This window comes from Athene noctua, chromosome 25 (assembly GCF_965140245.1).
Source record: "Athene noctua chromosome 25, bAthNoc1.hap1.1, whole genome shotgun sequence".
Classification (NCBI taxonomy): domain Eukaryota; kingdom Metazoa; phylum Chordata; class Aves; order Strigiformes; family Strigidae; genus Athene; species Athene noctua.
This window is the reverse complement of record NC_134061.1, coordinates 1,589,081-1,606,063: the sequence shown is the minus strand read 5'-3', so window position 1 is coordinate 1,606,063 and position 16,983 is coordinate 1,589,081. Positions and strand designations below refer to the sequence as shown.

Here is a 16,983-nt window from a genome sequence, read left to right as displayed (position 1 = left end):
CATCTGAGCTCTCCCTTTGCCACAGTATAAACTAAACCCAAGTGTTCTTCCCAGGGTTGTGCCAATACTGTTGACTGCTGGGTGCTGCCCCAGGCGCACCCGCCCGCTCAGAGTCACTCTGTTACCATGGGAAGGGCCATTATCTTCCGCCACCCTGAAAATCGGAGACAGGAGCTCTGCCAGTGAAGTACAGGAACACGCTCATTGAGGAGAGAGAGAGAATCCACCGCGCTAAAGAGGATTTGAATAAATATAACGGATTAAAAGCGATCTACAGGAAAGGAATTGACAGTATCCTTTTAAACACAGCGCGCCGGGTCTTCCTCCCAGCAGACTGTGCATCTGCGAGACTTTGTTAAGCATATACAGACGGGAGGGGGAAATTTTAAGTTGTAGATGAAGGGGATACGGCTTCGGTGGTACCAAGCGACCCTTGGACTGCCCAGAGAGCTCAGACAGCGAGAAGAGGGTGGGAAGCAACACACTGTCCTCAAAGCAAACCCCCAGGGAAAAAAAAAAACCTCAAGCCTCTGGGACCCTGAAATAGCCCTTCCTGGTGCCGCACCCCGCTCTCCCCCCACCTCCAGCGTCAAGGTGAAGCAGCACGTCCCCAGCTGGCTGAAGGGACTCGCTCCCCTCTCCGTCAGCCGGGACCGTCCATGGACAGCGCGGGGGGAGAGCGGTTACTCCCACCTCAGCTCATCCTCTGCAAAGCCCTGAGGAGTCTGACCGAGTTCTGCCCCATTCAACCCCCGTTCAGCCTCTTCACACGCTGCACCCTGGGCACCCGGAGCCGCCAGCACCGCGGAACCCGGAGCTCACCCAGCTCTCTGCTCCCCGCCGAGGCACCTGGGCTAATCTTGCCTGAAACGGCTCAAAACTGGCTGCTACGAACACCCCGACAGCTGGGAAGGGCCGGGACATTGCAAACCCCCTTTTCATTCCGATGGTTCCTTCTCCGGGGCAAGAGACTTACCTGCAGAAGATGTAAAAGTCAGCAAAAGCACCCAGCGCTCGCACCTCAGCGCACAAAAAGGTGACAAGAGTGGAGGGCGTGTTGTCAGGCCTGCTGCTCCTCCTGCTTCCACCAGCCAGTCATTTTATCAGGGCAAGAAGCAAAAAAAGATTCTACTTTGCTTTTCCTTGGGGGTAGGATGAAGGGTCCGAGGGGCGGGACGGGAGTAGGAGGGAACTTAGAGTCACTGGAACAGAGACTATCACTTTTTCCCCTATACCAAGAGTTATATTCTTGTCACTGGGATTAAAACCTGAAATGCAAAACAAATTGGGACACCCAATCGCTGATAAAAACAGTCCAAGAAGCCTACAAGAGCCCAGCCTGCAGTGCAGCTCACTTGCCTTTTAAAAATTGTCCTAACAGGTCATCGGAGGCTCAGGCTTCTAATGGTAAAAAGTACTTTTTTCTTTTTTTTTTTTTTTTAATTTAAATTGATTCATAACTTTTGTTCGGGAAATCTCAAAAAAATTACCGAATTAGAAATCTGTAAGAAAAAAAAAAAAAAAAGCAGGATGTAGGGAGGGTAAAAAAAACTGAGCCTGACGTTACAGATTTCAAGCTATATCACAACAATCTAGGAAGCCTCTGAGCTGGGTGCTACAGAACACAGAAGAAACAGATGAACCTTCGATGTGAGCATGCTCAGGGTGGTCAGCAGGGAACGGGGAGTAGAGAAGCACGAGTAAATCATGGCTCACAACAGCTGCTGCTTCACTCCCTCACTAAAAATGGACACAAAACTCGTCGGGATTTTCAGGTTTGGTTTTTTTTTTTTGTTTGTTTGTTTGTTTTGTTGGGTTTTTTTGTTGTTGTTTCTTCAGGACAATGGATGCAGGGTTAAAGCATGTTCCTTCCCTCTCCCCCTCTCCCCATGTCAAAGGATTTCAGTTACTATTCCAACCTCAACAGCAGCAACAGTCATTCCGGGTTCACAAAAACCTCCCCTCCTTACCGCAATGATTTCATCTGAGCATGCCCAGTAGGAATGGTTCAGAATTATACCAAATCCACCTACAGAAAAAGCCAACACAGCTCCAGCTCCCATACTGCAGAGTTCATCAGTTTGCTGGAACAGGCGGGGGGTGTGTATGTACGTGTATGGGTGGCTACAGGGGCCTGGCACCGCAGCCCGGCTCGCTGGCCCTCGCAAATGACACTGGTGTCGCTTTCCTGGGAGATACTGGTGTCCACCGTAATTCTACAAGTGTAATTAAATACTCAGTTTGCAAGGACGACCACTTCCAGTGTCATAGGATGATGCAACATCTGCAGAAGCGTTGTCTGCTGCCTCCAACCGAGGGAGGTGGAGTCACAGGCGCGAAGTAGGCGTGGACTTTAATGTTGGGTAAATGGGTCTGAAAAGACAAACACAATGTGTAAAGTGACACACGGAATCGCAGAATGGTTTGGGTTGGAAGGGACATTAAAGATCATCTAGTTCCAACCCCGCTGTCACGGGCAGGGACACCCCCCACTAGCCCAGGTTGCCCAACTTGGCCTTGAACCCTCCCGGGGAGGGGGCAGCCACAGCTCCTCTGGGAAACCTGTGCCAGGGCCTCACCCCCCTCACAGGGAAGAATTTCTTCCTTGTGTCTAACCTAAATCTGCCTTCTGTCAGTTTAAAGCTGTTGTGCCCGACCCTGTCACTACAGGCCTTAGTAAAAAGCCTCTGACACGGGTAGCGGCAGTGCAAGAGTCCAAGAGAAGCTCCAACAGGCCCGGCTTCCTCGCCTTCAGACTACAAACCAAAGACACAGAAACTAGAGTCGAACTCTTTCAGTTCAGCAGCATGATTCTCCCCCAGCCTGGGGGTTAGCAAGGCCTCTGTTACCAGAAAACAGGAGTTGCAGGGAGCAAGATAAAACCATGCTCGTTCCTCCCCGTTAATCCCGCGGGAGCTGCGGGGAACAGAACATCTCACCACAGATCTGTGTTCTCTTTGCAAGCGTGACCACTGCTCCTCTTTTGCAGGAGGAGAAGCAGGCTCAGGAGGGCACCCCTGGGAGCCAGCGTGCCCTCGCCGAGCGGCCCCGGCTCTGTCCCCTCGCCCGGCCACGCAGCCTCCGGGCAGCTGAGCGGCTCCGGACGGATTAGCCCGAGGTGGCTGCACGGGCCGTGTCGGTCTGAAGGGCACCACAGTCCACGCTGGGCAGCGGAGAGGAGAGGAGGTGCCATTCCTCACATCTGCTGCGGCCCAAACTCTCGGTCCCCCGTTCAGAAGAGCCCTGTCACCTGCCCTGAAGGAGCGCTCGCACGCTGGGGCTCCGCCGCTCCTCAGCGCACACAGCAATTATCTCCCTTCCCTACCAGCCCGCGTCCGTCCCCATCCAACCTCCCAAGTGCACGCCAGCTATTGAATCCACAGGCAGCTCTCACAACCCTTTTAAGAACCAACCCCAGATCACGGGGAATCTGAAACCTCAGCCCTCCCTCCTCCCACACAGAGGGTTCAAGTCACAGCCTTAGCAGCGGTTTAAATTTTTTTTTTTTTTTTTTTTTTACCCTGAGTCTCTTGATCCCCGCCCGCGTGATTTGCTGACAGTCGTACAGTTCTATCCTCTCCAAGCTGTGGCAGCTTTTCAGGTGCTCCAGGGAGGCGTCTGTGATCAAGGGGCAGTTGTCCAGCTCGATCACCTCCAAGCGGTCGTGTGCGCAGGCGCCGTTTCCCAAGTGACGAATCCCGTCGTCCGTGATCAGCTCACAGTGGGACAAACTCTGCAGCCAAACACAGCAAGTCAGCAGCCTCTGCCACGGGCAAACACAAGCCCACAGCCCAGCCGGGGGATGTGAGGGAGGAGAGAGAAGACACCCCACGTTTCACAGGTTTGGGGTGGTTTCCCACAGTGGTGTTTGGGATGGGTCTGTGCTCCCTCCTTGCTGCGCTCTGGAGTCCGGGCACTGGGCTCTGCGGGCCACCAACGTGCCTGCGAGGGAAAGCTCAGGGCTGGAGCTGCTGGAAGAGGAGACCCACGGGGCCCAGAGACAGCACAGCACAGAAATGGAATAAATAAATAAATACCACCTTTGTAAAATCTACGTGGCCTTACACGTCATGGCAAGGACCCTGTCACCGGGTCTAAGAACCAGCAGAAATTTAATGTCACCTACTTGGTGCGTTTTTGGGGGAAGGGGCCACGTCTTAAAAGTTCTCGAGGAGGAAGCGGGGCTGCAGCTGGGGGATGGTGTCAGGCTGTTGCCAGGCCGAGGGGCACAGCGGGCAGAAGGGGTGGCTGTGCTGGAGAACCCAAAACCTGATGGGTTTTCTCCTGATGACAAGGGAGCAATCCACACAGGGACGCAGAGGAGACCGAGACTGAATGCCCAGAAATCTAGACCAAGAGGAACGTCGCCCTCCTGAGCCAGCCAGCTTCCCCGCCCTCAGCTGAAGGGCTGCGCTCTGCTCTCCTACGGACAGACTGACAGCCCGGGTTGTCGGCAGATTCTGCTGGGCTGAGGACAGCCAGAGGCTGGTACCAGGAGAATCCAGTGTCCTATAATTCATTTTCAGGCAGCCGTGGGTGCCTGGCGCATGATTAATGCTAGCAGTAGGGGAGGGACAATAGGTTCTTCAGGGTCAAGTTTCTAGCCGAATTCTTCCGAGCCTTCGCAACGTGTCTATGAAGTCAAAGAGACAAATCCCCACAGGCAGTGCTTAAAATCCCTTTGTTTACAGAAAGAAAATGCTGAAAAGTCTCACTTATAACACTCACCAGAACCTGAAGCCGTGGACAGTGTATGGAAAGCTGGATTAGTGTGCTGTCTGTTATCTGCAAAAAAAAGAGAAAATGCCCTTTCATGCCGGGTGCTTTGCACAAGGACTTTTCCCTTCCCACGAAAAAAAAATAAAAAGATGCAAACTTTTGCCTAATTCACGACAGTGCTCCCTGCAGTCACTCTCCTGAGCCCCTCAGGAACTCATCTCCTTCGTGACCAAATCTCACGTGTACAGATTCTCCCACCACTCCCTTACAGAAATCACCTGTTAAGGCAGAGGCACTGCTGTTTTTCTGAACCTCCTCTCGCGAAATAAGCTCCCAATTAAGAGGAGCAAGTGAGCGAGACCTCTCCAACACCACAGTGTTGTCTGAAAATACCAGAGGGGTTCAAAACCCCTTCCAATACCTTGGTGGACTGGCCAATCGTTCCTCTTTATTCAGGAGGAGACAGACTCAGCACAAGGGGCTTCCTAACCTACGAGCACTCGGAGAGAACTGGCTGGGCTTTGTTCAGTGCAGTCAGTCCAAGGACACAGCCCATTTTTTTCTTATTCCTTTTTTTCGGGTTAATTTTAAATCACTTCCTGTCTGGACTATTGTAATTTCCTCCTGTGATCTCCTGAATTTCTGCCCTGTAAACATCAGGAAGCACAGAAGAGCAGGGTCACGCTGTTCTCATGGCAGGAAGCAAAACCCTGGAACCACCGCTGTCTTTATCTGACTGGGATTTCAAATCTGTCCTTAGGGTTAGAGATTTTTCATGGGCTCTGGAGTAAATTCAACTGTTTCCCCGTGAATGCTACCTTGAAACAGCTACAGCTCATGGCACGTACCCCGCAGACCAGACTCACTGCCCCTCGTCCCAGCGCCTCTGAGGACGGGCAGCGGCAGCACGGGCACCCCTTATTTCAGGTTGGTCGCTCTGTTTTTTCTATGTTTGTTGTTATGGTTTTTTTTTTTTCAAAACAGAAGTAACTCCCGTTACTTCCAGCAATATACACAGCACAAGACGCGCAGAGATCTCATCTGGGACTTTATCTTGTGACAAGGGTCACAATTCACACATCTACGACGTGGCCCTCAGGACGTATCTATCACTATTAAAAGGTTTTTTTATTATTTACAGCAGCGGTCATTACTATGAAATATGAACAAACTACAGAACCAGTATTTTCTTATCCAATACATCCGATCTTCCCCTTCAGGATTCTACATCAAGTTCTCATTTGGAGACAATCTCCTCCTTTTTCCCCACTGCTGTGACTGTGCTAAAAAAGAAACAGCCAGAGGTGGCACCTCCTACCTGGACACACTCTTCCAGGTCCATTTTTTCAAGCTCATGGCAGTTCTAGGAACAAACAGAAGACCGAACACACAAACTAAGTGTAAAGTTCAGACAGCAAATGCAAACACAACTACAACGGAGAGAATTCTTCTTAAAAATGAAGGGTTTTCCTCCATGAAACATCACGACTGGGAAGTTTGCTGGTTCTTTACGAGCAGCACCAAGTATAGTAAAGGATGTCTAGCAGTTTCACTCATTTAAAGCACAGAGGTGGTTTTTATTTTATTCACAGAAAATAAAGGTAGTTAAATTTAGGGTCACTTGTACACAACACAGCTTAATCTAGAGAAAACAAACAGTAAAGTTCGACTCCCAAGTATTTACCATTTCATGTGGTTTGGATGCACGTTGTCCCAGATGTGTGGGTCAGGACAATGCCAAAGATTACAAACAACTGAATTTTTGTAAAACTTAGCTTTTACTCAAACACTGAGTTCAAAAGCATTACAAAAATCTGCATTCAAGAGAAAGCTACTGGGGTTTTTTTTTGTATCAATCATGAAAAGAAAAGTGGAAATGAGCACTTACCCTAGCTAGAGTGGTAAAGCCCACATCTGTTAGTTGAGAACACCTTGCAACTTCTAATATTCTGCACAGAAAGAATTTATAATAACCATGGTGGAGTCATTTTGCTTTTCAGAGTGTTTCATTAAAAGCTTCCAGCAACCCAGAAAAGTTTGACCCGGTTTAGGCTGTGCTCTCTGAGAGGATAATTTGCACAGAGCATCCACCCTCTATACCTGAGTGTAGGTCACAGGGAAAGAAAAAAAAGAAGTCAGGCTAAAAGGGAACTCCACGGGTCATCCAGTCCGTACCCCGCCACGAGGTGGGGGGGGTCTAATCCGACAAACGCTGGACTAAGTGCTCTGAAAAACCTCCACTGCTGGCCACTCCACAACCTCCCCGAGGGATCTCCTCTGGTTTCCACCCCGAGTACAGAGCTCACCACGAAAAAGGGTGTGAGACACGACAACCTGGCAGGCGAGCATTAAGAGAATAAATATTTAATGCCACGATAGAAGAGTCTGAAGTTTTCTAAGAGGCAAACTGCTTGTTTCTGCGAGGACAGATAAAACCTTCTGGCAGACAGTCACCACAGCTCTGCAGAGGTTTCCTTCCCAGTGGTAACGTGTTCATCTACCTTTATCAAAAGGGAAACCAACTTGCCTGAAGCGCATTCTGCATTTTACCACAGGGAGCATCACACTGTAAAGCTGCAGCCGAACATAAACACAGAAACCATTTGGAACCAAAACTATATTTTACCTTCCTCTTTCAAAACAGGTTCCCACACATTTCTATGCTGCACTCTGTACCCATAGTTCTTTAAATGAGATTATCACAGAAAACAGTTGTGTTTTGTTTTCTGGAAGACGTGTATTTTATCCCATTTAACACAGACCACTCAGCTCTTACAGATGTCAGATAATAAAACTGTCTCTTCTTCCCGCATCTGGCCATTTTCTGAATTATAGCGAAGCCTTCCCAAAGAAACTTGTCCTAATTAAAAAAAGGTCTTAAAAAATAGTAAAGAAAAAAAACCCAAAACCCAACACCTGCAGAGATGCCGCGGGAAGCAGAGTAAAAGTTTGCACAAATTCCATCTGCTACAAAATCACCACGAAAACCCTGTTAATATCACATGTCAAGAGGAAACAATGTTGTTTAAATGTGTTTTCAGTTCTCAACACAAAAGTAACCTAACCTCAACTGTTTTTCATAAAAGAACAAAAGTAGATACACAATGGTGTAAAAGGAGACTGCTACTAAACGAATGTGTTGGCAGCGCACACCACCACGGCACGGAGCTCTTTTACCACTCTTTTACTCGCACCACTTCAGAAACCAGAATTCAGAAACCAGAATTCAGAAACCAGAATTCAGAAACCAGAATTCAGAAACCAGAATTCAGAAACCAGAATTCAGAAACCAGAATTCAGAAACCACTTTAGAAGTTTGGTTCCTACTACGACCATCCTCCAGCAACTGCCTGGAGAAAGCTCAGTGACTAAACAGTGCCCGAAAAGGAAGTCCTTCAGAGTCTGAACTGGCTCAAAGGCCACACGACCGAGTCCCCCAGGTCCTCGGCTCGAGGCGCTCGGGTTGCTCCGTGGTGAAAACTTACCTGAGCCTCGGGCAGTTCTGTCCCAGGGCATTCAAGATGGCATCGGTAATGTTACAGCAGCCTGAAGCACACAAGGATTGTAACTTGTGGCATCCTCTGCATATTGTAATGAGACCATCATCTGTTATTTGCTACAAGAAAAACAATAACAACATCACAAGCCATAACAACGTAGGTGGAGGTGCAAGGCACTGCATATTTTCCTTCTCAGACTTCCAACCGGGCACTTAACTAAGGCCAAGTTACGCTTCTTTCAACCCAAAAATGCATTCAAATATTTCACTGGAGCAGCTGAAACGGGATAAGCCACATCGAAGTGACTTGTAAACATTCGGAAAGTGATTCCACATGGAGGGAAACGTTTCTGAGCTGCCCCACGTGAGCCACAGGGGAAGGCAAAGCCTAGGCTGGGTCTCCTGCCTTCCCTTGCAACCCCCCCGCTTGTAAAGACCTTCTTAGCTGAAACCCAGGACAAGAAAGCACCTAACAGTCAGTTACCCACAAAATAAGGTTATTTTCACAAAGAGCCTTTTAAAAAATACACTTGAGTGGTTTAGGACCCAGACCTGAGCCACGAGACCGGCACTCAGCCAGACCCAGGTTGATTCACTCCATCGACCTGCAGCATCCCCGGACACTCGGGCTCCTCCAGCCCCACGTGCTCTGCTCTGGGATGGTGACAGAGCACAGATCTGCTCCAGATGTCTCCTCACAAAAGCACGAGAGGCTGGGACTCGGTGTGGCCGTGCCAAGGCGCCGCACGGGACCCAGAGCGAGGTGGCAGCGGGAGAAGGGGAAGAGGGACAAGAGGTGGCAGCGGCTCTGTGTGCCAGAGCCCCAGGTTAAACCTCACTTTGTCCTTTGGTTCTGGATTTTCAGAGGCAGCCAGACTCAATTCCCACAGAAAAACACCAACCTAGGGATGGGCACTGCTTCTTTTAAAATAGCAAAGAGCAAGTCTGCGAGCTGGGAAGCCCAAGTTCTGGAGTGAGATGAAATAGAAACCGAGTAGAACTTGGTATTTTCAGTTAAGGCAATCAAGAACTTTCTTCATTTTCTTCTCCCTCCTGCCTATTTGCCTCTCCCCTTCCTGCCTTTCCCCTAGACCCCAGACGCAGGTCTGGAACCTGCTCACAGTTCAGCTCCTCCTTTGCAAGCACCCAGCCTCAGATGGGCACCAGTCTAGCCAGTTCAGTAACTGGTAGAGCTCCTCCTCAAACAGGACTGGGGCAGGACAGCCCTGCAGCCCCCAAAGGCCTTGCCCACTTCTGTGGAAAAGGAAAAGACTGTCCAGTTACTCACTCTGCATGAGGGCATGCACAAAGAGCCCTTTCCAATTTCTTTTTTGGCATAAATGCACATTTTTGGCACCGCAGAGTAACTGGTTTAGAGCCCTTCTGTGCAGGGAAACTGCACTTCTTGGTTCAATTTTATAAAGAGAGCAGAGGAACCGCCTGGCTAGATCACACAAACACTCCAGCCCAATGGAAAGAATTTTTCCAGCTAGTCCTGCAAACGAGTTCAGAAGCCCCGTGGGCAGGGCAAAAAGACAAACAATTCTGACAAAGCGAATGCTACGACACTGTTTTGGGGGCTTATTCAACATTACTGAATGCTACCAAAAAAAAAAAAAAAAAAAAAGCCGGTTTTCATCAACTATTTTTAAAAGTCTCGTAAATTTACAATTGCCCTGTCTGCAGGGATGATGTTTCTGGGATGGAGTAGATTCTGCACGCTTCTGCCTCTACATGCACAATGATGGCTGAGCTGGGAAATCATAGGAAGCTTTACTTACTAAGCATGTTTGAAGGTTTAAAGTCACCAGTTCGGGACAATGTGCACCAATGTATTTCAGAGCTTCATCCTCAAGCTGGGAAGAAAAATGTAGAGACTTAAGCAATCAGTTAATATTTGAAGCAATCTTCAAAATAAAGCTTTGAGAACAATAAAGCATCTGTGGTTTGGATACCTATGGGGGAGGAGGGCAATGCACTGCAGTCTCAAAATACACAGCAGTATGCATGCCTTTTTTTTTTTCTTTTTTTTTCCCCCCCTTTTTTCCCACCTCAGGAACAGAGTTCAAAGACCCACAACACTAAGTTACTGATTTAAAGAGAAGCTGCTCTGATAAAACATGCATAATTAACAAAGCAAGTAGTGAAATCAGAAACTGTTTACAGGAATTAAGGAAATGCTTCACTAGTGAGGGCCTTTAAGTGACACTATTTTTATATTGCGATATTGAAACTCAAAAAAAAAAAAAAAGTCTTATTTTAATGTGAGGAGCACAAACATATCCAGGTTGCTTTCTGACGATAAAAAAGCCTGCTATTCTTGAATCTATAAGAACAGATGGCAAGTAATTGATAACAAGGATGTATTGCCATCAATATTACTCACGACTCCATAAATTACTAGAAACTCAAGCTGTTTCTATGACCTGAATTCTCAAAATAGGCCGAGATTGTTTTATCTTTAATCAAGTCATTTTTACAGCCATGTATACCCATCTCACGTATTAAAAACCCAACAGTAGCATAAATTTAGAAAAACTACGGACTGTAGCCCTTACAGCTGGGCTTTCTCGTGCACACAAGGGTATTACTGCTTTGTGCACATTAACCAGTGTGGTGTTGTGATAAGCAAAGCGATAATCTTACGGGACTTTCTGTGTCCGTGCACAGGAGAAATAATGCTTTTCGCAAAATCAAAACATATAGCTTGTCTATACATAGCAGACAAAAACGGCACTTACTGACTCATACTTCAGGAATCCCTGAAGAAAAAAGCCTAAAAAATCCAAAACAAATCAGTGCTGTCCATGTTTGGGTGCAAGGACCCAACAGATCAGAGATCATCTTCCACGTCTACCTCGAGGCTTTTAAAACTCTTGGAAGTTTCTGGGTCACAGGTTTCAACTCCTGTGGGGTCTGTTTTATTCTCCCTTTTCAAAGACAAGATTCTGAGACACAGGTTTGCTCCTTTCCAGCCTATCTGTCTGCATTAAAAAGACCCCAGCCCACTGAAGTGAAAAAAAAAAAAAAAGATTTAGTCCCCACATTCTTTGTGAAAGAGCTCTGCAAGGAGCTCTTGCTCATTAAAAGAGCAATGCTCAAGGCTGATGTTCCCCACGCTCCAGCTCATCACTGATGTAACTCCTTGGCAAAGCTGTAATACAGGGAAGTATTTAACATATCAACATTTTCAATGATTCCCCAGGTAAGACAGTAAAGAAAGATTAAAGGGAGTTAGTCTAAATAATGAGAAGTATTAAGAGGGCAGAACATCCCCTTTCAGTTGTAGGAGTTAGTTCACCACTTATATATTGCAGAGTACAGCATCACAGTCTGCAGCCTCTTCAGAACACAGTGTTATAGCTCAAGAGCTATAGGATATTCCCGGGGGAACAGGACTGTACTCCTGACGGGCTTCTCAAGCAGTCACATCCTCTCTGATTCTGACTAACCACAAGATCCAAACGACACGCGGAGGGAAACTCTATCACCAGCCCAGATGAAAGTACTGTCAAGCTTTCTAAAATTTTCCGAGCCTCCCGAAACGGATGGGTCTAGCCATGAATAACAGTTATCTCCTCTTTAAAAAAAAAAAAAAAAAAGTTTGCTCAATGTGTTCCCGATGGGAAAAAAAGAAGAGTGATTCTCCAGCTAGATATGCAATTTGTTCCCTGTCCCACTATTCATGCTTGAGCTCAAAGCTATTAAAGAATTTCAATAAAAGCAGTTAATCTCCAACAGACAGATTGCGAGTAATTTCAGTAACATAACATTTCTGGAAATAGAAAAATCCACAGTGCTTCAGCCCCATACTTCCAGTTGGAGCAGAGGGAAGGCAGCTGTGAGCGGAGGCGGTCTCTGCGGAGCCGTACCTGCGTGCAGCCCTTCAGGAACAGGGCTCTGAGCCCCCCGCAGCCCCTCACCAGCGCCTGGATCCCGTCCTTCGTCACTTGGTCGCACCAGGAGATATTCAGCTGTTCCAGCAGTGGGCATCCCTCGCTTTGGAGGTGAAAGGAAAAGCGTGTGGAAACTTGGGTTTTGGTTTGGAAAGAAATCCCGCTGAAAGCCGGAATCTTGGCAATTCCTCATTTCTGGAACCCACACCCCGCACCCCACACACCTAGGGGGAACGATTCCATCAAACATCATCTCCAGACGAACAGCTCTGCGGAGGCAGCATCCGGGTAAAACACCACTGATTGACCCCATTTCGGACCCCTCCCAGCTCCTATACAAGGACAGACACTACGGACTTTCCGGGTCTGAGTACAACCAAACCACCCTCAACAGAAACCAAACCCAGGGTCGATTCCTGCCACGCTGCTTCTGACCTTCCACGTCTAACTTTGCATTTGCAAACAGCTGCCAGCAGGAGTGACACTCACGTGTAATTTGTAATTAGGAAGAGATACACATGCTATCAGGTATTTAAGACAGCTGCAGCACAAACCTGACCAGTGAAATTAGAGACAAGGATGAAGACCCTCAAGGGAAGGAAAAAACAGGCTCAAAGTGTTTTAATTCCTTTAATTCACGTGTTCTTTCAAATCTCTGTTTTCTTCTGGTGTCTAGATTGACCCTCTAGTATTTTTTTCCCCGTGACACAGCTTTCCTGTACCTTCTTTTATTCCACTGGTGTACCGCTTCAATTTTTTTCTTCTTTAATAGCTTGGCCTCTATTGATACCTTTAGTGGGTTTTTTGCCTCCTTGTCTCTGTCCCAATATCGTCCCACCAATGTCTGTCTGTCCCTTCCTTTTCTAGATTACTTGGCAATTCCATTTAGCAGACTTAAGCAGTTATATGTCTCCTAAGCAGTTTAAAAAGACAAATAGTCACATGCTGGTGTTCTCCTTCTAGCTATGTAAACAACTGCTAAGTACGCAATGGTACACTTGCCACAAAGTCGACTGTTTGTAAATGAGCATTTTGCAAAGGCTGACTAAGACTTCTGTCGCTCCCCAAAATCCCCCCAAGGCTTTAAGAGCATATAATTCTTTTTCTACTGCTAATAACCATCAGGAGGGATGCAAACAGTGCTGAGGGCAGCTTTTACGGAGTCCTCCCCCTCCTCCCCCCTCTTGGCAAACCAGGAGGCACAACGCGTGAACGTTGAGCTCTGCTAGGGAACGTCAGAATTCCAACCACGGCGACACCTCAGCCTGTGTCAGCCTCCTCCGGGGCACACGGGGCAGCCCACGGGGCAGCAAACGGGGCAGCCCACGGGGCAGCAGCGGGTCACACCGTCTGGAATCAACCGGCCAAAGTCAAAGTTGTTGACTCCTACCTCAGTGCTTTCAGAGACAGGTTGGTTATGGAAGTGCAGGAAGCCAAATCAAGGTGCCTGAGTTTAGAGCAGAACTTGCTGAGGCTGGTACACGTACTGAAAGACAGCGTAAGAGACACACTCACACGAGAGATTTATTCAAAGTCCTATAAACTGCATTATCTACTGCGTGCACAAGCCTGATCTTCCCTTAAAAAATGAGATGGAGAACATAACACGCTGCACACAGAAAGGGAGATGACAGGGCAAACAGAGAAAAGAATTCTACTCACGCATCTGTGATCTTGGTACAACCATTGAGGTTCAGCACTTCAATATTTCTGCAGTTCTGTGCAAACGTCCTTTATTAAAGGAAAGGGAAGACACGGTATTTGTCAGGCAATAGACTTCCAGATGTTTTACAGCATTTATTTTAACCGTAACACACCAGATGTAATTTTTACAAAACTGTCTCAAACGAAATAAATAAGTAAATAAATAATTTATGTCGCCCCATATCTTTGCCTTGGGATTTCCCAGCCTAAAGGCAAAAGCTTGTAATTCCGTGCCAATTACTACTTAGCCTGTAGCAGCAGCTGGCATTAAAATAATGAGAACTGAGAAAAACGGCTACTGCGTGAAGTTAAAAAATGATAAATTGAAAAGGCTTATACGTTACTGCTCTTGACGTTTTAAGTTAAGACACACAGGCTAAAGATCTGAGTTCCAAACTGTTCATAAATTATTCCAACCCTCCGTGGTTGTAGAAACAGAATTGTTCTTTACAGCACGTTTAAGAACAGGAAGAAGCCACGCGGCTACCTTAATGCATTGTCTCCCACTCCTAGACAGCCACGCAGGCTTAACTTCCGCAAGAAACCCCCACATCTTTTAGAAATATTTTCAACTACTCGGCCCTGTCGGAGATAGAAAGAATTACATTTAAAATCCAGAAGTCCATTGATCATTCCAAAAAGTTGAATTCAAAACTTTGCAGATTAACAACGGTTTCTTACGCTAGGTAAAACAGTGCTAAAGAAAACAAAAATGCCACGATAATAATCTAAGGCAGGGAGAGGGAGAATTATTCAGCTTCTGAAGATGGAGAGACAAGGAACAATTACCTAAAGCCACTCAGGCTAAGGACTGAGGAACTTCCTCCAGTTCAGAGCTCCCGGACACCCATACAGACTACCCAAGAAAGATGAAAGAAGCAACTCCATCGCTACAGTAAGATTTACAAATCAGTACAGTCAATGTACTATAAATGGACATACTTAAATTTCTATTCAAATAGAGATGAGGCAGAACCAGCCCACGAGTTTTATTCTCACAGAAAAGGGATTCAAACATTTGCGTTCAAGGCATCTAGAAAAATGCTTTTTTAATTTCAAATTTGTAATCAGTGGAAGCCTCCAAAGACCCTGCTCGCATTTACCCAGCTATTTCTCACTGAATGAAGTGCAAAAAACCATTGAGAGAATATTCATATCAGCGTCCAGAAATTGAAACACCTTCCCTTCTACTTTAGTCTACGTGGTTGTTCACCACAGAACAGGAACATCACTTGGTTCTTCAAGTACTGGCTGGCATTTAAGGCCTCTGTAACGATGAGGATATTTTTCTATAATCTTTTGCCAGTCCATAAAAAAATATCAAGCATCAGGCTCGGTACAACGTAACACCACAATCCTAGAAAGGGACACCAGATCTCTGCAGGAGCTTCTGGTGCCATCTGGCCAGTCGGGAGTGGCGCAGGGGCCACGGGGGCCAGCGGACGGGTTGCCCTGGCCAGCAGACGGGTTGCCCTGGCTCATGGCTCACCCGGGACTGAAGCCTGACCCACACGTCCCTGTGCAAGGGCTGGGGAAGCTGAAACAGCCCCGTGTGGTTTTGCGATTCCTCTAGCGAGCTTATGAATTCATCTGCTTGAATTAGAGGATTCAAACACGGTTATATATAGAATTTACATCAACTGATGGGATTTACATTCCTTCAAAGCAAACAACACTGAGGACATCAGAGAGTCTAGCGGGTCCTTTCAGGTGAGGTACAACACACTCAAGCATTTGGTTTTAAAGGGGGAAGTCTTGTGCTAATGCCAGAACATGCGTTTGATGTATAGAGTGGTGTTAGAGAACAAAGAGACATTAAAACCATGCAAAAACCACTCAAGAATGAGAAAAGCCTAGTTTGTATTCACAGCACTCCTGCCTCTCTGCCTCCTACACAGCCCAGCGACAGCAGCAAGGCTGAGCAGCTCTGGCCACGCTTCCAGCTACCTCCACGGAGCAGGCACCACGCATAGCTTTGCTCTGCCTCTAGGGAAGGAAACAGTGATAGGGGTCCAGAAGTTTCAAAGCACGTTAAGAGAGAAAGGATTAATTATCAAGAACGAAAATCACACCGTTTACTTCCCTCAAGCAGTCTCAGGCACTCAGACCCCTGCAAGCGTGCAGAAGTCACAGTATCACAGGCCTGTTCCTTTATCCGGGGGTCTCAGCTGCTTGGACACACAGCTGGCAGAAAGAGATTATTTTAACTCTTTCCTCCACAAATAACACGTGCGTTTCCCGCCAGCTCCAACAAGGTGTGAATCTTCATCATCTGGTTTATGCCTCTGTCTATAACGAGTTAAAATTATACACTCCCTATCTCCCTCCTCCAACATGTTTTAAAGAGGATATAACATTCTGATAAGAAACTTTAAGGGTGGTTTTTTTTTCCCCTCATCCCTTTTCCTAATTAATGCAATTCTAATTTTAAGAACAGCACGACAACAGCATCCAATTCCTATCAGTGCTGAGTAGTCCACATCTAACAGATTTAGAACAGCTACAATGAAGCACTCCCAAAGCTGCATCTTTTAGAAATAATTTTGACCTCTCTCCCCTGCGTCACCTTCCACTTACGTTTCAATTTTTGATATTCAAGGCAGACAGGAAAGGTTAGACATATCGCAGGCCGTGTTTCAAAAGACATTCAGTCTTAATGGTCTAAGTCAGTGCGATGTTAACGTTTCTTTGAGCGGAAAGTAGCCTAAATTCTGCTACACAGAAGCAGTGGTTTTCCACAAGAACGTACCTATTCTACTCATTTCTGTTTTCAGAGCACACACAAAAATACTTTCCTTCTATCGCTACCTTTAAGTCTTGATACAGATATATAATTCTGTCCATTTTCAAAAGCTGAATGGATTGCCAAGACTTTAAAGACTCCCTGAAGCTAAGAAGAACTGAAATTAATGATTTCTATCTCCAGGGAAGGTAAAAAGGGTTACGCTGGGAGTATTAATCCATTCTAGGCTGTAATTACATTTTAACAAGAAAAATGGGTTTGTATGTCACTTAATTATACCTCAATATCCCTCTGGAAATCAAACAGGTCAATTCGCTGCCAGTTACTGCCATCCAGGGCCAGAACATTCCATGCCTTTATCGGGGGAAAAAATGTAAATGTGTTGTTAATATGAAAAAAAACGCCAGTGGGGACCTCGTTAC

General features: G+C 46.7%; 1 protein-coding gene across 5 annotated transcripts in view; it reads right to left on the bottom strand.

The window, feature by feature from the left end:
* Window positions 1-1,758: 1,758 nt before the first annotated feature.
* FBXL20 (F-box and leucine rich repeat protein 20) overlaps window positions 1,759-16,983 on the bottom strand; it is a 41,502-nt gene continuing 26,277 nt past the window's right edge. For 3 of the 5 annotated variants that reach the window (XM_074926664.1, XM_074926663.1, XM_074926665.1), the window contains 10 exons: window positions 13,777-13,845; window positions 13,505-13,600; window positions 12,091-12,217; window positions 10,000-10,074; window positions 8,205-8,335; window positions 6,608-6,668; window positions 6,038-6,082; window positions 4,729-4,785; window positions 3,521-3,733; window positions 1,759-2,373 (listed from right to left, as the gene is read on the bottom strand). In XM_074926664.1, the coding sequence (XP_074782765.1) occupies window positions 2,266-2,373; window positions 3,521-3,733; window positions 4,729-4,785; window positions 6,038-6,082; window positions 6,608-6,668; window positions 8,205-8,335; window positions 10,000-10,074; window positions 12,091-12,217; window positions 13,505-13,600; window positions 13,777-13,845 (982 nt within the window). In that variant the 3' untranslated portion in view covers window positions 1,759-2,265. Of the gene's footprint in view, window positions 2,374-3,520; window positions 3,734-4,728; window positions 4,786-6,037; window positions 6,083-6,607; window positions 6,669-8,204; window positions 8,336-9,999; window positions 10,075-12,090; window positions 12,218-13,504; window positions 13,601-13,776; window positions 13,846-14,305; window positions 14,401-16,840; window positions 16,916-16,983 lie in introns of all 5 variants that reach the window. The other 2 variants (XM_074926661.1, XM_074926662.1) reach the window with 2 other exon arrangements.